Below are 25,955 nucleotides of genomic sequence, written 5' to 3' on the forward strand. Positions count from 1 at the left end.
ACTTTGCCAGGACTGGTGTGTACATGTACAATGCCAGTTGTTTGGGAGACCTGAGGGCAGACTGCAAGTTAAAAAGTTTTTAAAAGGGCTGGGGAGGTGGCTCAGTGGTAGAGCAATTGCCTAGCATGCGTGAGGCCCTGTGTTCAGTGTCCAGTGTGGGAGTGGGGTGGGGATGAAGTGTTGGGGGACACTGTACATTTCCTACTGAGATTTCCTTGAAAGCAATTTAGATTTAAAACCATTTTCCTAACATCCCCCCAACAACTACATGTACAGAGAACAGGTTTTATAACATCAGTGAGGGGCAGGTATATAGCTCAGCAGTATAGCACCTGTCCGGCAACTGCAAGGTCTTGAGTTTGATTCCTGGTACCACAAGAGCAAATGTAATAGAACTATGGCTAATGAAAGTTTTACTGTTTTGAAACTTTACATCTCCTTACAATTCTCTTACACAGCTGTCAGGCAAAGAAATGTTTGTGGGATGTATTATTAAATGCAATAAAGCTAACTAGTAATGTTTATCAGCTAAAGATCAATATAAACAAATTATTAGAAGGTAGTCTTTTGATGAGAATGAAGTTTTTCCTGTTATATGGTGATTTTGAAAAGAAGATAGGGGCTGGGGATTTAGCTCAGCAGCATAAGCACCTGCCTTGCAAGCAGGTGGTTGTGAGTTCTATCCCTGGTATCAATAAAAATGAAAAAGACCAAAAAAAAAAAAAAAAGAAGAAGATAATAGTTCAGTCTTGTTTGGTGAAATACGCTGATGTTAATGGCACCTTTAAAAAAACCAGTCTGTAAGAAATGTTATGCTGTGTTTCATTTTTCACCCAGATCTTCAGGGCTGGTCTTCAGCCCATTCTGAAGAAACATCAGAAAACACAAGAGAATGTTGATTTTCAAAATCAAGACAAGAAACACCTTTTCAACATTTCATATTGTTTATTAATGCAGTATACCTTAGATCCAAGACCTGCAGTGTCTAAGTACACCGTGTTTATTTAGGTCTTTCAGACCCTTCTGTAGTTTTAGGTTTGTCTACAGAGGTACCCTTCAGTGAATGAACAACACATTCGATAATTATTGAAAATATAGTACAGAGTGAAATGATTTAAATATAATTTAGGCACATATTGATTATGAAAATAGATATCTCTCAATACAATACTTCTCTGTCTTGGTAAAAATAATAAAGCAAAGAAAATAATTCATTTCTAAAGTTGCTTTCCTTCACCTGTAAAGGTTCAGTCCCCTCCCACTGTGCATAAGTGCCCTTTACTGTTAAGGAAAGCTTTGCATATGTAGATATAGAAGAATAAGCTACGGAAATACTAAAGATATGTCATTCTCCCAAAGGACACAGAAGTGGTTTTCTGTGATTCGTTGCCTCAAATTGATGACTCTACAGGATTCAGAATCCATTTGGACACAGCTTACATCCCTGATCTGGGGGTAGACACAGGACAATGGGATACTGGGGTGGGGGGAAGTAAAGGCCCTGTCTCTGCTGCTGCGCAGAGATAATGACTTAAGAAAGCTGGGTTACAATTCCCCAAAAACAAACAAACATGTAAAAAAATGACAGGTGCTAAATGGTATTATGTCTCAGACCAGCTAAATTTATTAACGTTTTGTGGTAATCATGCTGTCAATTGAAAAATTCCACATTTCCCACTGTAGGCTTTGAGCTGCAATTACGTCACCTTTTAAAAGGTGACTCGGCCATGCTTATTCATATTACATGGCTTTAATTGCAGTAGATTTGGATTTAATACCTATTTCTTTTTTTGGTACTGGGGATTGAACTCATGACCTCACGCTTGCCAGGCAGGCGCTTATGCCGCTGAGCTAAATCCCCAGCTTAATACCTATTTCTAAGCTGCCCGAGTTTAAGCCATTTGGCATTTGAGTTAAATGAATATTAATGATGGACTTTAGGTTTTTGGTTTTGAAGTGTCTTCCTGTGCTTGTGTTGATTGTATATATGAAAACTAGACAGTAGTGTAGACAGAATAAAACTGCCTGGTCTGGTGTTGAGTGAAACTTGCCTAGAATGAAATTTTGGTGAATGTTATTTAGTATTTGTAGCTATAGGCAAATTCTTTGTTCTTCTGGATAGTTCCAATGTACCCTCAGTACCACAGTGATGTGCAATGATATCTTTCTTTCCACTCTGTCTCAATCAGTAAGAGCGGGGTATTTGTTAAATTTAGCTACTGTTTTGTTCTAAAAAGTAAACATATAAAAATGAACCTGAATAGAGAGCCTTAGGGTATCCGACCTCACCATAATCATATGGAACAACAGGTATTTAAAGAGGGGAGGCATCACTAAAGCTATCTATGAACCTGAACAATCTTCAAAGTTTCATAAAGTTTAAATATCCATACTGCATCTAGGTATTTAATAAATATAATTGCATATTTTGTGCTTTTCATAAATTAAAATTCTCAACTGCATCTTAAACCAAGATGGTATTTCCACATCATGCCTATTTAAAAGCAAATATAATAGATACTATTCTGGGTTCACAAAATCGGGCAAATCCCCTTACCCCATTCAAAAGGCAGCAACATAATCTACTTTTCCTACATCTATTAAAATGAGTGCTTTTCTGTTAAATTTTCTGTGGGAAAATTTCAATTTTCTTCCCGATGCACCACTGAGAACAAGCATAATCCTCTAAATGTTTTAAAAATTCTCTTACAGTGTTATATCTTCTAGACAACTGAGTGGGTTGGGGGGAATAAGATGACAAGGAGAATATTTTTCAGCCTGGACATCTTCCCTGAAACTCTCATCTGACACTCTGTGACATATGTAGTGGCGTCAGCATCTCTTCAAATATGGCCCCCTTTACGTTGGAACCTCTCAGGTTGGCTTCCTGAAGGTCACAGCCAGACAGATCACAGTTCTGTAAGACAAAACAAGATTCATGAGGCTCACAGGGATTTGGGGCCTTAGATGTTTCCTTGCAAAAAGATTTCCAGGCTAAATGGACAAGGTTCCTGTATCATAAACCAATTTTCAGAACACTGCTGTCTGCATATGTTAAAGTCAGATTTTTTTCTACCAGATATGAAAACAAAGGTTAAAAGGAAGCCTGTCTCTTTTTTTTTCATCAATCTGAGAAACAGGCAATTAAAATCCAGGATGGGTTCCAATTAATAACTATTATCATTATAATTCAAAAGGCAGGGCATGGAGAAAAAGAGAAATCTGAGATTTTACTTAGCAATTTTGTGTAGCAGTCTTTTCAGTTTTTCACCCCTAACATTTTTATAGCAGGGAATTGCCTTTTTCAGTCGCAAATTTATGTGTACAATTCAGTTACTGACTGACTGGTACTGGGAATCACATGCAGAACCTTGCGCTCGAGGCAGGCGCTGTGCTGCTGAGCTACGTCCCCGGCCCAGTGCAATGAGTTTTGGTGGAGGGATGTGTACACTGGCACTGCCACCACCACTGGGAGCCGTGGGCTTCTTTCAGGACCACAGAGGAAGAGATGAAAGAGAGACGCTTGCTAAGTCCCTGGGGATGGCAGGGTCCGCGGGTGGAGACAGCTGGCTGCACGTAACCTTTTGGGAGGCCAAATGTCAGCAGCTGGCCGTCAATGGTCACCTGGAGCAGTGTCTGCAATCGGCTGGGGAGGAGGAGCAAGGCTTTTGCTACTTCAGCCTCAGTGACTACACGGTAACCAAAACCAAGGAAAAGCCTATGCTATCAGGTAACACTAACAAATGGTAAGTCATTTTGCTCATAACAGGATTACACTGTTTGCCTTGGGCCTGTTTTTCTTGTCTTTATCTTTAAAAGGGTCTGCTACTTTTGTTGACCACAATCAGATCAAGGCAAAAATATTTCTGAAAATATTAACAACAACCTAAACTTTCACATACCATTCTCTCTAACGCTGTGTCAGCTTTTTTTTTTTAACGTAAAGCTGTATCATTCAACATGAAAGCCACCAGCCACATGTAGGTATTTAAATGAATTAGAAGCAAATTTTAGAAATTAGTATTTTAGCCACACTAGGCACAGCTCAAATGCTCAGCTCTGTGCAGCCGGTTAGCGACCACACTGAGCAGCACAGATGCAGAACATGGCCCTCACGGCAGATGCTGGGCTGGACAGTATGAGATCTCAATGCTGTACCAGCTGGGGAGTCTGCAGCTAAACAACGTGCAAGCCAAAAAGACATGCAGAATTAAAATCTCAAAGTGACACTCAAAAAGGATGCAATGCTCACTTAAAATGGGCTTCTCCCCAGCATGATTTCAAAGCTGTACACCGGTTCAATTTCTTAAGTAGCGCAAGAAATAATGTGGCCCACTGAATTGTTAAAATTTATGAAAAACACAATACACTCTTGTCTGTCCATCAAAAAGCAGGGAACTGAAATCAACGCAGACTGAACGTCAGCTGAGCCTTCACACCCAGAACTGGCATCTGGGCCTCAGACGATGGCTCTGCTTTGGAACTGATGTTTCTCGCCCGAACAACTGAAAGGGAAACTGTTCCCCACCTGCACTGGTGTGTTCATCACACAACCGCTCTGCTAATGATTTCCATGACTTTTACATCAGACTGCACACTCACTAAGGTTCTCTCAATGGTGGACGCACCTCTAAATCAGTGCCGGCCAGAGTTGCTCCTCTGAGGTTACAGTTCTTCAACTTTGCGTTCTTTAAGGTAGCAACTCTCAGGTTAATTCCTGTCATCTGACTTCCTTCCATATCCACGCCTTTCAGATTAGCACCTGTGTGAACACATATTGAGAAGAAATTAACTTAAAGATATCTACAATTATCAACTGACAACAAAACTGCAAGAAGACTTAATGGAGGTAAGTGAGGGTGGCCTGCTATGCTTTTTGGAAATGAACCTAAAATTTTAACCAACTTAAATCTATAAAGAGTTCAGTATTGGGGCTGGGGATTTAGCTCAGCAGCATAAGCGCCTGCCTTACGAGTGTACGGTCGTGAGTTCGATCCCCGGTACCAATAAAAAAAACCAAAAAGACAAAAAAAGTTTCATTGGCACTGTTTTTATGTTTGTTTTCTGAGCTAAGGTTCTGCTTTGCACTCTGGGCTGGGCTTTTACACAGCAGGTAGCCCAGCCTACCGTGGCCTCTAGGGTGCTGGGATTATGGGCAAGCGCCACCAGGCCTGGCTTGAAGAATACTTTTGAAGGAGAAATAAATTCTGTCTTATGATAATTAGCACTTCTAAAATATGCCACCACAGGTTATGATAAGGGGATAAATACCACGTCCCCTAAGTATACAATAAACAAAACACCCAATTCACAAACACAACACAGTAATAATGAATTGTTACAATGAAAAACAACAAAAAAGTACTTGGTGCCAACTGTAATTTTCGTTTGGAAGGTGTAAGGATATCTGATATGAGAAAGTTAAGATGTTGATATTTATTCCTCAACTAAAGCCTTATTAAATACTCAAGGCTTTACTTCCTCTGAGTCCTCAATTTTGATTAGCATATGACTGAGACCAAGGAAACATTTACCCCTTTGCAAACTCTGCAAATGTGTTTTGACTTTAACAATGATTCTCCTGGGCCTTTTCCTTATGGCTGGCTTTCACCCTGGACTAGGTACATTAAGGGGAGGATCTCACCTTCTAAATTGGCTTTAAGTCCAGAGGGATCCTCAAAATTACAGAGCTTCAGGGATGCACCTTCTGCATTAGAACACAGCATCTTGACTCCCTGGAGGTTTGCGCACTGCAAAGAAAAATGTCTTGGTTTTAAAGTTCATAAATTTGTTCTAACTGGTGTAAACAGGAGAAAACTGTAAAAAAAAGAGGAAAAGGTGTAATTCAACACATTTGTAATTGGTTACTTTCTGTTTACAAGAAAGACTCCTTTAATGGAACCCACACAGAACTGAGAACATTTTAAAGAAATAATTCTTTTAGAACTGTTTTAAAAGAAACAAAATGCTAAGACAACAGCATACCCAAAAGTGTTTAGGACAAAGAAGCTGGGGGAGTAGCACTACGACACCCTATTTCTATTTTTATAAACAGCTGCTGGCATGACAATATGACAGTGGAAGTAGGCACACACTGTTAGGGTTAGAGATTTTCTTCTCCTCCTTATCCCTGCAGAAATCAACCAGCAAAATTCATGATGCTCCAACAGGCTGCTACCACATTCCTTTCAAAAACCAGAATACTAATGCCAGCAATTGAAGGCATCATTTAGCCACAAAACACTAACGAGTTGCCTGTACGGTCTTTCTGTACCAACCACAGCTACTCAACACTGCAAACGCTGAGCGCCCAGTCGCAGTGCACACAGAAAGCGGAGAGGAGGAAGTTGGAAAAAAAGGAGGAGACATACACTGACAATCCACCTTAAAGGAATTTAACGCCATCAGGTGTAACTGAGAATCACTAGTTACCCCCAGAAAGCTTTCCTGTGACTTAAGTGGAAGCTGAATAGCAAAGTATGTTAAAAATTATAAGGCATAATATGAACAATAGTTGTAGTTGTCTAAAACCCTAAGACTGATCAGATTATATGCTGCCCATACCTATCAAGAAAAATCCTTGGCTGGGGATGTAACTCAGTGGCTTAAGCGCCTGCCTGGTAAGCATGAGGTCATGAGTTCAATCCCCGATCCAAAAAAAAAAAGGAGAATCCTTGCTGTACTGGTACAATTTCATTCAGCCTCCAGTCAATTCTGATAAAGGGAGATGAGACAGAGACCATTGCAATCACAGGTAACTGACAGCTCTGGCTTAGTCCCCCTTGGGCCTGTGCCTAACATAAGGTAGTTCTGACTACAGAAGTAGGGTAGGAAGGGCCTGGAGGGAGCAGCGTAACTAGTGGACTGGATTTTATGTACCGGAAAAAGAAGACAGAGTTGATACACACAAATAACGGTCTCTGGTTCTCTGTGATGCTCTGAAGTAAAGCGATAAATAACATCAAACGTTTGCTAGGTATACCCAGGATATGCCAAGGAATCTTGTAATGAGGCAAATATATCAGAAACTGCAGTGAGATTTTCTAACTTCAACCACATGAAGCATCTCACCCTTGATTCGTCAAATGATAAAGGAGGCCGTCAACATTAAGACTGCACAACTCGGGGCTGGGGATTTAGCTCAGCGGCATAAGCGCCTGCCTTGCGAGCAGGCAGTCGTGAGTTCGATCCCCGGTACCAATAAAAAGGGAAAAAAGAGAAAAAAAAAAAAAAAAAAAAAGACTGCACAACTCAGCTAACACAGGTGACATTACAGCTATGAGAACTCAAGTTTATCAGAGGCATGTTCTGCTGAAGGCAGTGTGTTCTTCACTGTTATTTTAGAAGTATAATCATGGTATTATATTTTGGGTTCTTAAGGAGATGGGGCAATACTGAAAACTGAACCTAGGGCCTTGAGCATGCTAGGCAAGCATTCTACCACTGAGTAGCACTCCCCACGATTATGTTTTAAAATGGTCCTAAAATCATGAGAGATAAAACTATGGATGGAGAGATACAGGTAACATAATGAGCTATTTTAAAGTAATCTGTGGCAAGGCACAGACAAAACAAACAGGTTACGTGCTGAGAGCTGGTAAAGCTGAGTGACGGTGTACACGGCAGATACACTGTGCCTCTTGTAAATTCTCAGCATTTTTAATATGAAAAAGTCTTTTTCAAAAGGAAAAAAAAGGAAAGGAAAACTTTAGATTCTAGTTCTCACTCGTAAAAGCCCACCTTTTGGCCTTTGGCGGGTCTCTTATGTTTCTCAGTCTTTATTTATTTATTTATTTTTTTGGGCTTTTTCGTTTTTACCGGTACAACGGATCAAACTCAGGACTGCCTGCTTTCGAGGCAGGCGCTTATGCCGCTGAGCTAAATCCCCAGCCCCATGTTTCTCAGTCTTAAAATGGCCAGGTCAAACTAAACACTCATGTCAGTTCTAACCAATTACAGCATTCTGTAAGCCTTGGTGGGAAAATGCAATGGAGAGGAAACTGCCAGGTCCCCCATCAGGGGCCAGGTAGATAACGGTAGCAGAGCACCAACAGAACCGACAGCGTGCCACAGAAAGGGCCGCTGGACAATGGTAGCCACGAAGGCCATCCTGCTTTACTGCAGGAGGAAAGGATGCCCAGGGGAAGGTTTCCCAGGCCACGAGGGGAAGACACCATCCTATAAACTGGGTGAGCGTTCAGCAAGCGTGGCCTGGGCAGCAAGAGCACGCGCCAGCGCCATCACACTTGTGGACACCGCAGGACATTGCGGTCAGGCAGTGGCCGTCCTCAGGTGCCAAGGACAACAAGAAGTTAGCTCTGGCTCTCATGGCGTAGGCGTGGCTGTGACTGGAGCCTTTTTCCCCACCAATAACCTCACCCTCCTGTGACGGCAGCTGATACTTTCCACGATCTGCTGTGGCCTTCACATCAACTGCATGACATGGGCAAAGTAAGTGTCATGAGTTCTAGTTTACGGGGAAGAAATGTATGGCTCAGGTTCACAGTTCATAGAACTACAGTTAAACAGAACTGCAAACCAGTTGTGCTGAATGACCTTAAGTGCCTAAGGTCTCTTTTTAGCCTTAGCAGGAAACAAAGAAAGTTGTCCTTCAACATTTCACTTGAGCCTAATCCTCCAGGTTTTTTCTTTGTGCTGATATCTTTGCCTGTTTTGCTGCTAACTTAGCCTTTCCTTATGTAACAGAATAAAGAGTGACGGTTTTGAAAATGTACACTGGCATATTTTTTACTAGATCTGACACAAAGCTCCATGAAAAATAGGTTCTAACTATGGAATAAAACCAAAATTAAAGTACTGCAACAAACGACTATCAGTAGCAAAGTGCTAAAATAGGGGCAGTTAGTTCCAAAGACATATAGACTTCGGCCTTGAAGTCTTCTAGGTGTGTTCTCTAACCCCAAATCCGTACAGATAATTGTTACATAAATACATATACTCACACTACATTTAAATCTATATATGTATATACACACACATATCCATGTCTAAGAGAGACAGAGACAGAGAGAGAGAGGAGCAGCACTCAGGTGCTGACATCTAGACGGATGCATACCATGTTTATTTCAAAGTCTCTGACAAATAACTCTGGGGCAGCCACATTCTCCCATTCCAAAAATGAGGCTGGATAGATTGCAAAGGTTCTTTTCAGCTTTATACTTTTTTTTTAAATTTGCAGGAAAATACCAGTTCTAACAAATTTAGTATACCACACTGAGATCAAGACCCAAGTTCAACATTTCATTTATTAGTTGCTAAACCTTCTGGGTCTATGTTTAATAAAGGATATCAAAGTTGTAAACTCAGTCCATTCCACTTTTAGAGCTTTCATTTCATCATTACCATACTAAATTACTTGTTTTCAAGTAAAAGTTCCTCTACAAGACAGATATAATTCCTGCTTTTTGAGAATGCTTAATAGCCTAAAATTTTAATTTTTCTCATACCCAAGAATGATTCTTACATCAAGCACTGATCCAGAAAGATCAGCTCGCTCCAGATTCGCACAGCAGAGATTTGCATGTGCAAGGTTGCAGCGGCTTAAATTGGCCATTTTGAAGTTAATGTATCGAAGGTCCAAACGAGAAAGATCAGCACCACTGAAGTTTAAACCCTGAAATTAGAAAGCACACACTGGCGTAATGTTTAAAACATCTGTTTGCATTTAATTTAATTACTACAACCAACCATCGTGTTATTTTAGAAGCAATTGGCAGTTCAGTGACTTGGAGTTTATTACAAAACATGAACAAATGGAACTTACACACATGAAGCACTTGTTTTTAATGGGTTCCACGTAAAAGAAACTTTACACATACATTAAGACATTGACTCTACTTCCTTTTATGTGCAGACATTTCCAAGAGATAACCCTGTTAATAACATACCCGCTGGTGTTAGTTCAGCTGAAGCTGATTATAATTAAGAGATTTTAATTCAAAAATTCAGGACAGTTTATTAAGAAAAAGTGGGTATCAAAAACTACAATGAATGCTATAATACACAAGTCTCTGCCACTGACTAGCCTTACATCGCACTGTGCAAATAGTAACTATTTTAAAACTGCTACAATTTCCATACACTGTTTAAAAATTGCTACATAAAATGTAATTAGATAATAAAAAGGGTTACTGCATCTCTTCCTGTTTTAAAATTAAGTCTCTACTATGGCCCATAATTAAATTATGTCTTGCATAAAAACAAAACCAAAGCAAAAACAAAACTACTGTAAATAAACAAAACCCTAGGAGGACGAAAGCCTTCACTCACAGATTTGCTGAGAGAAGTCAGTCATGTAAAAGTCTGTGTTAATTACCTGGCAACGCAATTCTGACTTAGTTGGAGTTGCTAGCAGAAATCGAACAAATTCCTTTCGGGATATTGGTGAATGGTCCTCTGGTGGCTGGGAATTCTTGAAAAAGATATTTAAAAAAAATCAGTGGGCTATTTTGGGTGAAATCTGTAGTAAATGTAATACTGGTCAAGATAAAAGAGCCTTACCTTGATTGCCACTTCTAGGTGTTCAATCAACGAGTCAATTCCAAAAAATCTGGCTTCTTCTAACACACCTATCAGAATAAAAACGATATGACTTTCAGATACAATTTTTTTGTGTGTGTGTTAGGTATCGAACCCAGGAGTTCAAGCACACTAGGCAAGTGCTCTACTATGAGCTACGCCCTTAACCAAATAACTCATTTGGCAGAATTCCTTGTGTTGAATGCTCACAAAAATAGAACTGAAATTCAGCAAGTAGGCTACTGTCACAAGCAGACAAACAACTAATGTTTAGAACATACATACAGAATACTGAGACATATTTTTAAAACAAAGGCTTTCTGTAAGATAAAAAAAATTAGAACAAAAGCTTTCCATCTTTGAAAACCATTTCTTATAAATAGGTCACAAGAAATAAAGCTGAACATTACATATTCCTAAGACAACAGATTTAGTAATTTCATTGTGAATCCAATAAAAATGATTAATGCACTCAATCCCAACATTTCATTTACTTTTTTAATGGAGCAAATCTGATTGGATTTGTCATAAATACCTTTTACTTACTGAATCAGAAAATCATAAAAATGAATAAAAATTGAAGTCAGCTTTATAACAAGTCAAAAGTATAATTTAGAATTTTTTTTCTATACTAAAATCAGTTTTTTCCTTTTTTTTTCTGTACTGGGGATCAAACTCAGGGCCTCGAGTTTGCCAGGCAGGCGCTAAGCTAAATCCCTGGCCTAAAATCAGTTTTTACAGAAGATCTCTAAATGATAAAAAGGGATTTCCTCTATCACTTGGTGACCTGGTATGCTCACTATCTCTCATCATTAGAGTTCACAGGAACAAATCTAGAATCCACCATCATTCAGTTGAACGGCATCTTAGTTATTTTTCTCACTGATGAGACAAAACACCTGACATCTGACACCCAAACTTAAAGAAGAAAAGGTTTAGTTATTCAGCTTACAGTTTATAGAGGTTTCAGGCCATAATTGGTTGGTTCCAAGGGTGGCAGGGCAGACAGGCATCCCAGAGGAGAAATAGCCCATGTTGGGCAGAAGGTAGCAAAGCAACAAAGAAGGACCACAGCTCTTTCTATCCCTTTTATCTTATCTAGGATACTTAGAGCAGGTAGCATTCACACCCCTAACCCCAATGCCTTGGAGCCGGGCTTCACACCATGAATCAATCCCAGCATCACACACTCTAGATCCAGCCACCTCTGAAAAAGCCCTGCCTACAACTGCATGAGGCTTTGGGAATGACATCTAAACACAACCATAAGAAATGCTTAAAAAAAAAAGAAAGAAAGAAAGAAAGAAAGAAAACTACTAAGGACTTAAAAGTTATGAATAAAACATGAGACCCAATTCCTTCTTCAAATAGTTCTAGGCTAATAGGCAAACTGCAAACAGTCATCTGGGAAGAAAATAATGATCTTTTCTTCAAAAACCAAGTTCTGTTTCCAATAATTCAACTATGACACAAAGATTACTGGTGGCCAGCACAATGTTCAGGAAACAGTTTTCTGCTCAGGAGAGCCACTTAGGGGATCTTCCCTGGGCTGGAACTTACCATAAAGAGGTTCTAGTAGGCCCTGCTCTTAGTTTGCCAAAATCTGGGGAAATCAGAACTTCTTGGAAGTGTGGGTTAGTGCTTTTCTAATTCTAGGTGTAGAATTAACCATAAAAACTTCCAGAAAAGCTTTATAAATTAACAAACATACATGATTCACCAAGAAAATGAAGTTTTAGTGTATTTTCTATTAGCACTAGTAGGACCTGAATTTGAAACCTAACTCAGCTGCATACTACCTTTTTGGTCTAGGTTAGTTAGTTAGCTAGTTAGTTAATTTTGAGATAGAATTTCCCTATGTAGTGCAGGCTGGCCTTAACTCACTTATGCAGCCCAAGCTGGACTCAAACTCTTGGTGATCCTCTTGCCTCAGCCACTTGAGTGCTGGGATTACAGGTGTACACCATCATGTCTGGCTTGGTCTAGGTTATTTTAAAGCATTTAGCTGCTAGGGGCAACCTGGAGGCAACATGAAGAGTTTGGATGAAGAATATATAACATCTTGTATTTTATTTTTTTTATTTTTTTATTTTTTGTCTTTTTCCTTTTCCATTTTTATCGGTACCAGGGATCGAACTCACGACCGCCTGCTTGCAAGGCAGGTGCTTATGCCGCTGAGCTAAACCCCCAGCCCCCTTTATTTTATTTTGTTTAATATCTTTTAAAGCCTTATGATAATAATCCAAATCTGACACTAATAAAAAGAAATTATAAAGATCAGAGCAGAAATTAATGAAAAAGAGCCTTAAAACACACACACACACACACACATACACACACACACACACACACACACACACACACACAATGGACCAATGAATCAGAGCTGGTTCTTTGAAAAATGAAAATGTGTCTGGGATGGGGAGAGACAGAAGGGAGGGGATCAGTTTCATTAATTTCTACTCTCATCTGTGAAGACTACGGACCTAAAAGAGCATGTGATATCTATTTCTAGACCTACATATATACTCATACACGTATGAAAACTTTATAAAGAGTGGGAAAGGTGTCCTTTTGCTCTGTGAAAATATACATGACATATAAAAACAAAATAAAAAATCCTAAGCTTACAAAAATGCAAGGAATCATTGAAAACTCACCCAGTAAGTTAATGCCATCATTTACAATGAGCTGTCCATGCCGCAAGTAGTTCAAAATGGGTTCAAAGTACTCAGGACTTCGATCAATCAAGAAAGCTCCTCTGTGATCTTGCTTATTTCCCCAAACACCTATGTGACCGTCATAATGAAGAAAACCCCCATAAGCCACAGTAGTTAGCATTTATGGAAGAAAAGTTGCAGAACATAGCAGCAAAGCTTTTACTAATGTGAAAATGATCAACCCCACGGAAGAGGACACTTGGGAGCTCGAGAGTCCATGCAGATAGAAACAGATCACACGAGCGGGGAGAACAGTCCATCGAACTTACCTCTGTCCTTGAACATGTGGGCCAGCATACTGTCGGGCTCTTTATTCACTAAAGTGCTCCTAAGAATTCAGGGAAAAAAATTGATTTCTCCATGTGTCTTTATAAACAAACATACTTAAGTCAAGAGTATACTTGATTTCAGCTGTTCTTTCAAAAAGATGCATGCTACAACTTGGTAGGAGCGATGCTGGGAAACAAAAATGTGGGGTGAGTTGCTATTTATCAAAATCTCTTCTAAGCTGGCACTTCCTTTGATTCAAATATCATTTTACTTTTATTTAAATACCAATCGATCCTAACTAGACATTATATCATGATATTATCACCAAAACTTATTTTTCTGATTTCCATTAATAAGTAGCTATAATCTAAAATCAATACTGTTTTTACTTGCATTGCATGTACATTATGGATATCAAAAGGCATACTTCTGAAATACTACATTTTTATGCCTTCTCTGGAATGACATGGCAATTTATGTTCTACTTTTTCTCTAAAAAACTTTCTGAAAAAGGTCTTCACATCTTATTGTGTATTTAAGCAGCCATTTGGTACCTTGTAAGAAATAGCAAATTATGGAACAAATGGTATACACAGGGCCTTCCACTGTTTTTGTGCGTGTACATACACACACCTACCGTGTAGTTGTAAAGTACCGCCCTCCAACATTCAACGTGAGCCAGTCTGTGTCGCATCCTAACAATCCTTCCGGTGGTTTAGAATCTGTCTGAGGATCTAGAGATGACAAACAGAAAATCAAACTATCAAGACTGGGGATGGTGTGATTTCTAAAACTAAATTCACCATAAAAACACATGGAATTACTAGGACAGCAAAACCCCAACCCACGGGCAGCATCTGCAACAAATCAGGTGACAAAGCACTCACAGGGACGCAGCAGCCTGTCCCCGACATCGACGAAGGACAAGGCAGACAAAAATTATGGATATGGGGTGAGCCCAAGAACTCCAAAGCTATCCAGAGATGCTGCTTTCCCAGCTGGACAAACCCGAGAACAGCGGGCTGCAAGGAGAAGGAGTGTGGCCAGCCCTAAAATGGGTGACACAGGAGCGTGTAGTGATGCCACACAGGGCTGGAAATTAGCTCTCTAAACTAACCCACCAAACCTGTTTCTCAGGGCAAAGCCCCGCATGGTGACAAGATACTGTAGAAAGATTCCATGTAGAACAAGACAAAGATAACAGAGAAAAACAGGAGTCTAGAAAAAGGTAAAAAGGTCTAATTGACCAGAACTGTATCAGAAAATGATCCTGTATTTTTAACACTTTACAAAACAACACAACAGGAGATTCTAGGGTCACAAAATTAGAAAAAAAACTTTCATGAGTGAGCCTTCCCTTTTCAAGGTAAGTAAAACTTTGATTTCATGTGAAAATGAGCAACAGGAAATGCCCGAGATCAAATCCATATAGAAATATTAAATACACAGAAAAGAACACGAATCATATCCCTAGAGACAATAAAAAATGTCAGAAAGAAATGCCCATAAAATAAAAATTACAATCTAATGTTCCAAAACATGCTAAAATGTAAAGTATAACGGACACTAGAATTATAAAATTCAGGAGTCAAGCGACAGAAATATTTTTAAAATGAAGATTAAACTAGGAGAAAGACAAGAATGACTAAAGACAATGCTGTAAGGGAAATACAAAGTGAAAAAAGGCTTTGCAAATCAGAAAGAGATAAAGAGATGAAAAGGATTATAAAAGTAGGTTTCAAATATACGATTGAATTTTTGATAGAAAGATTTAATTTTTGACAGAAATCCTGAAAGAAAATCAAAGCAAGAAAAGACAAAATAGGTAATTTAAAGGAAATAGTTCTGAAATTTTAAAACATAAGTATTTGTAACTATATTAAAGAAGACCCATCACATACCTGAGGGAACAAACCCAGGAATTAATTTATTACAATACTGTGCTTCAAAAAAAAAAAAAAAAAAATCCTTCCAGGGATTTAAGAGAAATAATCATAGAAGAGGAATCAGATTTTTTGATGCCAACATTTCCTGACAGTGTTTGACATTTTTGAATAAAAAAAATGTGAACCAAGCATTTTCCCATAGGTTCCCTGGAGTGTAAGTGACATAAAACATACATATTTAAAGTTTATAATCTGATAAGCTTTGACATAACTCTATATCAAACTTTCGCTTCTTGGCCTTTTGGCTAAGATCTAATATCAAGTATAGAAGCCACAAACTATTACAAAGTGTGAGACGCCAGAGAATACTGTTTTCATACACTCTGGGAAGAATCTAGCAGAGAAAAAGTTTCAGACACACAACCACTGGAGAAACTGATGCAAGAATTGGAGGTAAGCCATTAAATACACTTGAAAAAGTGAAATTAAATGAGGGCTTTCAGGGGAAGTGTATAGTTAAGTTATAAATGGCTACATACTCTGACAGTATAAAAATACAATTATTTTTAATAAGCAGAGAAAGGTGTCAGGTTTGCTGGTATACACTTGTAATCCCAGCACTCTGGCAGGAGGATTACAGTTTAGGTAACTTATGTAAGACCCTGCATAAAAAAATAAAAGAAACAGAAAAAGGAGAAAAAAAAAAAAAAAGGAAAAGAAAGTCCACTGCAAAACCCTTAATTCAATCCACAGTACTGCAAAAAAAAAAAAAAAAAAAAAAAAGGAGAATGACAATATTCAAACAGTATTTAGTAAAAACACTGGCACTGAAAGTACTAGGACTATTATTCTGATAAATTTAAAGTGGTTTTTATGTCGGGTCAAATAAATAATGAGACATAATTCTATCAATATTGCTAAAAATCAGGATTATTGATACAGAAGAAAGGATACACAGATATGAGAGAAGTTAAATAAAAGAATCTTGAACTAGGGGCTGGGGATTTAGCTCAGCGGCGTAAGTGCCTGCCTTCCAAGCGCATGGTCGTGAGTTCGATCCCTGGTACCAAAAAAAAAAAAAAAAAGAATCTTGAACTATAACTATTTACAATCCTGAACATAAACTGGGGTATTATGAATCCATAGATATTTTATCTATTTATATTTTGTTATATATGAAATTAACTATAGCCTATACTATGTAACATTTTACATGTACATTTTATCTCTAGCTACATATATAATTCCCACTCTGGCCATGGAAAAGGCCTAATAGCAGTTACGAACCCCACGGCCAAAAGCTGCCCTAGTGATCAGACTGTATCTTGAAATCACGATTATGAACTTGAAAAAATGTTGATCCAGGTCTGTGACAAGAGAGGTAAGATGAACACCTTGATATTCCAGAAGGTAAGAAACTATAAAAGACAAATGGAGTTTTGTTAGAAGGATTTGAAGATTTCCACTGGCCATGTGAGACCATCTGAGCATCAGTGAACATATACTCTGGAAACACACCAAGTATGTCTAAATCTCAGAGTTTATAGCAACACACAAAATAAATTCTAATGATTCTATTTTATTTTTGGTGCTGGGGACCTCATGCATGCTAACCACACTCTACTACCAGGCTACCATATATCTCATCCTGACTTCACTGTTTAAAAATCACTGTTTGGATGAAATGAATTACCTAAGCAACTACTGTGTGCCAAGTTACTCTTAGGCCAACAGGTAAGACAACGAGGAAGATTTTGCTTGTGGTTTTAAGTGTCTTTTGAGGCCTTCTTAATGGTACACACTTTCTTCCCAATCTAAAGGCAAGATGCATGTGTATTTGCATTTGTTTAAAAAGAAAAATTAGAATGAGTACAGTTTTTAAAATCAAAATCACCCAATCATGTCATCCCTAGTAAAGGTGTACAAATCAAGAACATCTTCAAGGCTTGTAAAGAGGAGGGATTCGTATTAATACACCATCATATAATTCAATCTGAAAATGTACTTAAACATACACACCCAAGTCAGATCCAAGAAGTATGAAGGCCTGGGTACAGTCATGAGATCCTTTCCATGTCAAGCTTTGTAACTCCATGTAAAGTATTTACACTTATGTTTTTATTTTGGTAAACAAAATTTGCTTTTAAGAGACACTTACCAATAAATGGCTCTCCTTCACACACAAACAAAACATCATCATCCCTGGGGAAATCAAAATTCAAAAAAGCCACCATCAAAACCTAGAAATCACATTAATTATCTGTTGACTACAGGAGCTACTCCTTAGAATTACGCAGAAGATAGATTTTGCCATCAACCTATGTACAAAGAAATTCGATTTGCAGTGCTCTGTTTAACCCTTCCTTAATGTTTCTGGCTTTAAATTCAAACACCTGTAGACATAAAAGTGCACAGGTCCTGTGCATAAAAATGTTTTGAAATGGAAAAAATACGCTATGCAAGTTATGTGAATGTGTTTATGGTTTTCTTTTTCTTACTTTCAGAGATAGGATCTTGTTATGCAGTCCAGGCAGGCCTCTGACTCACTACGTAGCCAAGGCTGCCCTCAAGCCGGCCTCGATCTGCCTGCCTCACCCTCCAGTGCTGGATTATAGGTGTGCACCATCGTGCAGCCTGGTTTCTTATTAACTGACAAATGTATTATTTTGTTCAAAATATGCCTAACGCTATCACCAACTTCGTTATCTTAAACTTTAATTCTTCATCCATAGATAAATTACTGGAGTTTTCTCCTAAATCATTAGCTGCTGTAAGCACTGGAAATGAAAATAAATTTTCAGATTAAACACAGGAAAAACACCATTTGTACTACTCCACTATCCATATTCACTACGTTCCCACCTGACGGCCAGAAGTAAATACTACATATAATGTACAGTTGTGGGTAATCAGTGTACATCCGCCTCCCAAGCCCACTTTACCCCATGATTAGCATAATCGAATGATCAGAGACCATGGGGAACAAGAAACCAGCAGACAGGTTCATCATCTGTAGCTCTGCAGCCTTTACTTATGTCTTTCTGTGCTGTTTCCTGTAGGACACCACAGGAACACACTGAGTTTTTCTTAAAAGCAGAATTGGTGTTTGAAATTAGTTTGACGTAGATCATTTAAGGTTAATTATTCAAAGAAACTGAAAGATAAGTTAAGTCAGAAACTGAAAAACTAATATTCTCCTATTTGGATTTAAAATGCAGTTTATAACTCCTGCTGGCACATGATGCCAGTTTGTTGACTTTATTTTAGAGTAGGGTGAAAGTTTGTTTTCATTAAGAAAAATCAACTACTGAACTCTGCGACATAGGTAAGTCACTTGAGTTCTTAGATGCTTAGTTTCCTGTTGGTTAAAGGAAGGCAGTAGAAGGGATTAAGTCTGATAGCAGTACATTAGAATGAAAGATTATTTTGACCTGGATTTAAACAGAGATTACATTTTATATACAACTATAATTTAGGGCATCATTATCTTCACACTACCAATTAAAAAAAACTCACACTTTGCCAGCCAAATGAGGTAACTCAGGCAAGGCAATTACAGCTGAACAGTCAGCACTTAATTTTGTGTTCTCTCTACCATTTTGCTGTCATTAAATTGCTTTGTGCTCCAAAATTCTCTGACTCTTTGAGAAAGGAGTGAGGTGAACTTAGGATATTTAAAAAAAACATAAACCCCAAAATGTGCTACTGTGGTAGATCTCTGATAGTCTCTCTCTTAGGGTCCTATTGTATTTAACAAGTTTTCTGAACTAAGGTCTCTGTGATGTTTATAAAACCAGAACATTCTGAGGAAATGAAGTTAAAAACGAGCAGGTACATATAAAAGAGGTCAGTTATTTTTTAATATTAAAAACTGTGTATCTTACTAGATTACATGCAGAAAAAGTATCAATATATGAAATATAGTAAGGGTTCTCTATCCAAGCAATATATCTCAAGTCCAAATCATATAAATTCAAAAGAGCTAATTATAACTAATCACCTGCCAAAACCCTATCCTTTTAACAGTGACGAAACTACTGCCTAAGGAAAACAACCAAGAAGTGAGGGCACACTGTTGACAGCTTATAAGAAGATGAAGGTTACCTGATCAAAGCAATATCATCAATCAGTCCACCTTTCCCATTATACACACTGGTGGCTTTTATACCGAGTTTACTGCTGGCCACAGAAAGTAAATCAGATAAAGTTCCATATACAGCAACCACCTGTAAACACACCAGATTAATTTGAACAACTTATACAATAAGTTTCATTACCTATAAATTTTAAACAATCATATGATGAAAACAGGACTGAAAAGTCTGATTAACAGAACAGAACTTTCAAGGGTTCTTAATTGTGTCCCTTTTTCTTTTATGACTCCTATGTTTACTTCACATTGAAGAAATCCAAAATTAGAAAAGAAATTGCTGCTGACCAAAACCAAACTACAATCTTAAAATATGGGAGTTCTCATTGCAAAATAATATAGACCTGTGTTTGAATGGAGGTTCTGACATTTTCGAGCTGTCAACTTGGGAGAACTCTTGATCCTTGTGTTGTTTTAATTAGTAATGAAGAAAACAGTAAAACTTACTTTAAGAGGTTAATTGGAGGACAAAGTGAGTTAATGCTTCAAAGCTTAGCAAAGTGCTTATCGGTATAAGCAGACTGATTATCCTTTAGTCCAAATGCTTGGGATCAGAAGTTATTTCAAATATTTTAAAATTTTGGAGTATTTGCAAAGCCTTAGGGCTGATCATCTCTAATCTGAAAATTTGAAATCCAAAATGGTCCAAAATTCAAATTTCAGATTACTGTTTTTTGGTATCCTCATTGATCCAGAGAGGCCAAGCATTTATAAAATAATCAGGGCTATGAAAGTTACTTGCTCAGAGTGTTAAAGTCCCAGTGTGCACCTGCAGCTTTCCTGTCAACTCTGATTACCTACTTTATAATGAGGCACTAGGAATGGAAGCATTTTATGGAGTAAATCAAGAAGCTCATATATTTTGAACTTTACAATGACTATATTATACTACTATTCAAACTAAATCCTTTCTAAAGGTCAAATCCCATGACAAATGCAAGCAGACTACAAGTTTGGAAAATACGTGGTTTACCCTGCCTAGTAAGACTGGCTACTTTTAATTTATCTTTAAACATCATTTTTAAAATGTAACTTAAGCTATTTAAGTCTAAAATTTACAATGTGCACACATGTTGAAAACATTTTTTCTTATATACTCACATTATATAATGCAGTCAATACTTAGTGAATTTATGAACAATGATATATGCAAAGCAACAATCACAATTCATAACTAAAGTGTAGAACCCATGTAACTCTTACACTCTCAGTGGATTACAGTTTAAGTATTTAAATGATTTTATTTCTAAAAAAGATGACAACTAATTCTAAGAAGGAAAATATTAAAAATGGAAAAGTTGGACAATACTAAGTGCTAGAGTGGATGTAGGTCAATGGGAAGGTTCATTAATATTACTTACATGAGTATAAATGACCACAATTTTGACAACCAATCTGGCATTATTTTGTAACACAAAACATTTCCATATCCTAATACCTAATAATTACAATTACATATATACACACAAGTACATATATCTACACATGTGTATAAGCACATACATGTATACAATTAAATACACATGACACACAATTCCAACTATCTATATACCTTACATTTTTTTGGCACACTCTGTATATGTATCCCATATACTATATATAATTACCATTCTACACACAACCCAAACAGCAATGGTTCTTGAAGGTGTGGTCTGGATACCTGGGAAGTTACAATCATCTGGAATTGATAAGAGACGCCATTCCTAATCCCAGCCAGGTGTTGTGGAGCTGAAGGCCAACAGCGTGCTTTCTCAAGTCTCCCTAGTGCCTCTGAGGCAAGAACTACTGCCCTAGAGAATGCCTGCCCATGTGCAGCAAGGTACATGCACAAGAATATTCAAGGCAGCCCTGTTAGTGGTGAGATATAAAGACAAATGACTACATGCCCATTGACAGAACAGTTAAATTGTGGTAGCGCTTTTATATTGTGGACTTTAACAGGGCACTGAAAATTATTACTATGTAAAGCATGATAGATGGAGTGTTAGAAATATTATATTGAATGACAAAACAACTTCCAAAAGACTACATATGGTATATACTTAAGATGCAGTATGTCTACAGGTTAACAAAAAATGTATTTTAGGTATGTACATATGTGTGGTAAAACTAATGATTAAACAAGAAAAAAAAAGCAAAGAGAAATATAAAATTCATCAAAATACTTCCTTAGAAGAAATGTAGGGGTTAAAAGTGAATGAACACATTAAGATATTGGTAATAAACTAGTTCTTGGGTTGTGTGGAAGGTTTAGAGATATGTGTTATATTATTTTCCGTTTAATTTTTACGTATGTTAAAGTGCTTTAAACACCAGCGCAGAATGAAAATCTGCTTCCTGGTCTACAGTGTTTGGTCTGGTGGCTCACACACACAAGGTGCTAGAGGTTAGCTGAATGAATACAAAAGGTCTATGATTTACATAGTTCATTACTGAATATTTTGAAGGAAAACAAATAAATGGCATTGTGTGCAAGATGTACAGGAACTTTGTTTGCACTGACATGAGGTTGCTCAGAAGCTACGCGCTACATTTAGATGTCAGAATCTCCATTTCTGCTTCCTAAAAGCCAATTGTTACAGGATCTTGAAAGAGAAAACAGGAATTATGAGGCATATGGAGAAGGAATGAAAAGCACAAGCATAACCAACTCTTTTATGGTGCTTTAAAACAACAAAAACCTCAAAACAAGCATCCCAGATTTGAAGAATGATGGCCTTCAAATATTTTGACTCTGAACCACTGGTCAAACATTTTGGGGTTTATGCTCCAGCCTTTGTATATTTATTTATAAACTCTGTAATATGGTCAGGGATTGACTTTCTTTTTTTTTTTTTTAATTGTACCAGGGATCAAACTCACGACCATGCACTTGCAAAGCAGGCACTTATGCCGCTGAGCTAAATCCCCAGCGAACAATGGTCAGAAAGAACTTGTTTTCTTACATGATACAAGGATTTGTATACTTAGACTATGAATTGGCCACTAAGAATCCTTGAAATATTTAGCAGCAAGTTTATTAAGATGCTGCTAAATAGAAAACTGACTTTAAATATTAAAAATTTAAAAAGAAAGAAAAGGACCTTGAGGTCATTTGTCTTCATTTGCTGGAAAATAATTTTAAATGTCTTTTTTTTTTTGTCTTTTTCCTTTTTTATCGGTACCGGGGATCGAACTCACGACTGCCTGCTTGCAAGGCAGGCGCTTATGCCGATGAGCTAAATCTCCAGCCTCAATTTTAAATGTCTTACTAATTAGAATGACCTCATCCTATCACTGGCTAATATTTAAAAGTACAATATACACTAAGACAAAGGTCGATTGTTAATAGCAATCACTAAACAGAACTTCGCTCTTCTTTAAAACTTGGCACTTTTTGACTTATATGCTCCAAAGAGATTTTTTTATTTTAAAAATCTCATAGTTTGGGCTAAAAGCAGCAGCTTTGCCATTTTCTCAGTTTATTTGTGCTTACATGATTAACACTGTCTTCAATCTGTTGTGTCTTTGAAGAAATCTTTAAAGTCGCGTGGCATTTTAACCAGGGTCAGTCATATTACATGACAGAAATCTTAGCATCCTGTAAGTTTTGTATCACATCATGCCTCAGTGAAAATAAGAAGGTGCTGGCTACATCAGTCTTTCTAAATATTCCACAACTGGGCTTTCCCAGATTAAAAAAAAACCCAAGGACTCATATTATTTTATATTTTTAAGTAAAATAATATAAACAATAGGTGTGTTTCTTCCTAAACTCCAATCCAGGAAATAAAATAGAAACTGGGTAAGTAAAGAGATAATATGACACAGATATTTCAACTGGCAGATGGGAAATCAAACTATTTGAAAACAGCAGTTCATAGTACTGAAGGTTCACAATGAATATTCGTGTCAGTATCCTGATTGTGTTCAAATCAGGAGTACATCAATCCTGTTTACATAGTCATTATATATGTATATATATATATATATACATATACATATATACAGATATATACATATGCACATACATATATACACACAAACATAAAAGGCCATATGGGTTATTTTGCTCTTTTGTCAACTAAGACTCCTTATAATGTTTTTTGATCAGTTGAAGTGAGAAGAAACACTGACAACTAGTATCACCTGTTTGGATTCTATGATCTTTGTAACATAAAAACTACTTAAGATGCATTTTTCCTGATCTTCTGAGATTCTCTAGCAAAATATTTTTAAAATAAATTTCAGCCTACAAATCTATCTTATTTGGAAACTAGGCTAGTTTATTACTTACTTTTCAATTTTTTGCTATTCCCTGTTTGCAGTACAGGAAGTATACAATCATTTCGAGGAGTAGGTGCATGTACATGATATGGCTTGTTTCTTTTTTTAATCCTCTCTCCCTTAACTCCCTTACTCCCTCCTCCTCTAAATCCCATTTTCACTCTTGTTGATATTATTAATCTTAGCTCATGGCTATGACATACCAGTATAATATTTACATTCATTGAGGTACCTGTGTATGGCATATCTTTACTTACTTCCCTTTCCCCTCCCATCTCCCTCACCCTTGGTTTGTGTACCCATGGACAAACAAGTTCAAAGAAAATATGCTGTCTATACAAACGGAATACTACTTGGCTGTAAAGAAGGGCAAACTGGATACATGTGTAGGAAAATGAATGCACCTGGAAAATATAATGGTGAGTGAAATAAATAAGACAGGCTTAAAATACTAAATAGCATCTCTCATGAGTAAGGCAAAGTACAAAGAGCACACTAAAGGACAGATAGAAGGGAAAAACGGGATCTCTTGCAAATGGGAGGTCTAGGATAGCTTTCTAAAAAGACATTAAAAATGATATGAAAAGACAAACTCAGCCCATCTTTGACAATAAAATTTAGTGGATTTAGTTAGCTAAAAAAATTTTAGTACATTTAGTGATTTAGAGCATTGCTAAATATTTATGACTAGGTCTGAACATTTTCTTTCTTGCAGTCACATAGCTGAGATGTTAGATAAGGTCAATTAGAAGACTGTTTTTTTTAAAAAACTCTGGACGTATTAAATCTTTCTTCCAGCAACATAAATTTTAGGTTATGAATACAAGCTAACTACAAAACAGGTTTAGAAAAAAAGCTAAGCACTAGAAAAACGCAAACTTTATGAAGCACACTGAATTTGTGCCAACAAAGTTTCTACATTGAGTATTCAATGTCTAAAATCACAACACAAAATTACAGTCAACAAATCTCACTGTCGTTCAGAGTTTTCAGGGTATGTTGACTTCCAATTGCAGAGCACTTGGAAAGGCACTTTCTATGCCCCTGAGCCAGTTTTCTATTTAAAAATGTAAATTTCCAAAAGGTGCACGGCAAGGAACACAGTGAGGCCGATTTAACTTTTACCTCTGACTGCGGAAGGCTGAGCTACTTCTGCGTATCATTTAGCGGCACTGGAAATGTCAGCCTGCGACAGGCAAAATTTTCCAAAGAAGCTGAGCAACTTTCATGGGTGGGGCAAAGAGGCTGAGAAGGAACAGGATTCCTTTTGGCTGGCTCCAGCGCTGGGCAAGTATGCAGCACCACGCCCTCAACAAAGGCCTAACACAGCCAGGGTCACTGTCAAATCAACTCAGGTGGGCCGGGTGTCACCGTGCTCTAAGGAACCAGAATAAGGCGAAATGATACAATGTGTACCGAAGTTTTTGCAAGGTGGCGGGACCCGGGGGACTGAGGCATCTTGCAGAGAGAGAGGAGAGCCATTGAGCAAAGTCCCCGCTTCCGAGCCCGCTGTGCATCTGGGCTTTGCAGGCTCCGGGACGGCAGTTTCCTTCTTTCTCCCCGGGCGATCGCTCTCGCACCTGGCCTTGGTCAGCACCGCCGCTCGCCAGGGCTGACCATTACTCAGCACCGCGGGGCACGCGAACGCCTTCCCCGGTCAGGAGAGGGGCATGGGGTCCTAGAAGGCGGCAGGAAAGGGACCCCGGCGCCCCGGACACGCACCCGCAATCGGGACCCACGCACTGAGGGGTCGCGGCGGCCCGGGCTAGGAACGGGGGTCGGGAGGCCGCGGGGAGCGCCTGCCCCCTCCCCGGGATAGTCAGCACTCGTCCGGGCCCCACGGGAGCCGCGCCCCACCGCCCGACCCCGGCCTTACCTTGCCGTTCTTGGGGCTGCCATTCAGGAACAGGGTCACCCGCCTCATCGCGCTGCCCCCGTGGGGTCCCGAGTGAGCCGCCACCCTCCCACCTGGCCCTCCTCCCACCTTTTTCTCCTCCCGCCCTTCCCCTCCCTCCACCCACTCAGGCTCTCCTCCCTTCGCCACCTTCCTTCTCTAAGGGACACACCACGCACGCACTCAGTCCCACACCCCGGGGTTGGCCGGTCCTCCTCCCACCCCGCCCC

The 25,955-nt window shown here is 38.4% G+C and overlaps 1 protein-coding gene across 5 annotated transcripts; it reads right to left on the reverse strand.

Moving 5' to 3' along the window:
* Positions 1–925: 925 nt before the first annotated feature.
* On the reverse strand, positions 926–25,861 carry Kctd9 (potassium channel tetramerization domain containing 9). Of its 5 annotated transcripts, XM_063234889.1 has the most exons (13): positions 25,708–25,854; positions 24,957–25,208; positions 19,520–19,641; positions 17,574–17,617; positions 14,167–14,263; positions 13,529–13,587; positions 13,200–13,328; positions 10,522–10,589; positions 10,337–10,432; positions 9,485–9,634; positions 5,645–5,750; positions 4,629–4,762; positions 926–2,917 (listed from the first exon to the last, which is right to left on the reverse strand). In XM_063234889.1, the coding sequence occupies exons 6-13, from the start codon at positions 13,554–13,556 to the stop codon at positions 2,801–2,803; spliced, it is 828 nt and encodes a 275-aa protein (XP_063090959.1). In that variant the 5' UTR covers positions 13,557–13,587; positions 14,167–14,263; positions 17,574–17,617; positions 19,520–19,641; positions 24,957–25,208; positions 25,708–25,854; the 3' UTR covers positions 926–2,800. The 5 variants fall into 5 exon arrangements, with proteins under 5 accessions (XP_063090959.1, XP_003479409.1, XP_063090958.1 ...); XM_003479361.5 differs by lacking the exon at positions 24,957–25,208 and having other exon boundaries at positions 25,708–25,861; XM_063234888.1 differs by lacking the exons at positions 24,957–25,208; positions 25,708–25,854 and adding an exon at positions 25,248–25,668.
* Positions 25,862–25,955: the final 94 nt, after the last annotated feature.

Source organism: Cavia porcellus, unplaced genomic scaffold (assembly GCF_034190915.1).
Source record: "Cavia porcellus strain 051 isolate PalLab524CR breed Dunkin Hartley unplaced genomic scaffold, mCavPor4.1 scaffold_24, whole genome shotgun sequence".
Classification (NCBI taxonomy): domain Eukaryota; kingdom Metazoa; phylum Chordata; class Mammalia; order Rodentia; family Caviidae; genus Cavia; species Cavia porcellus.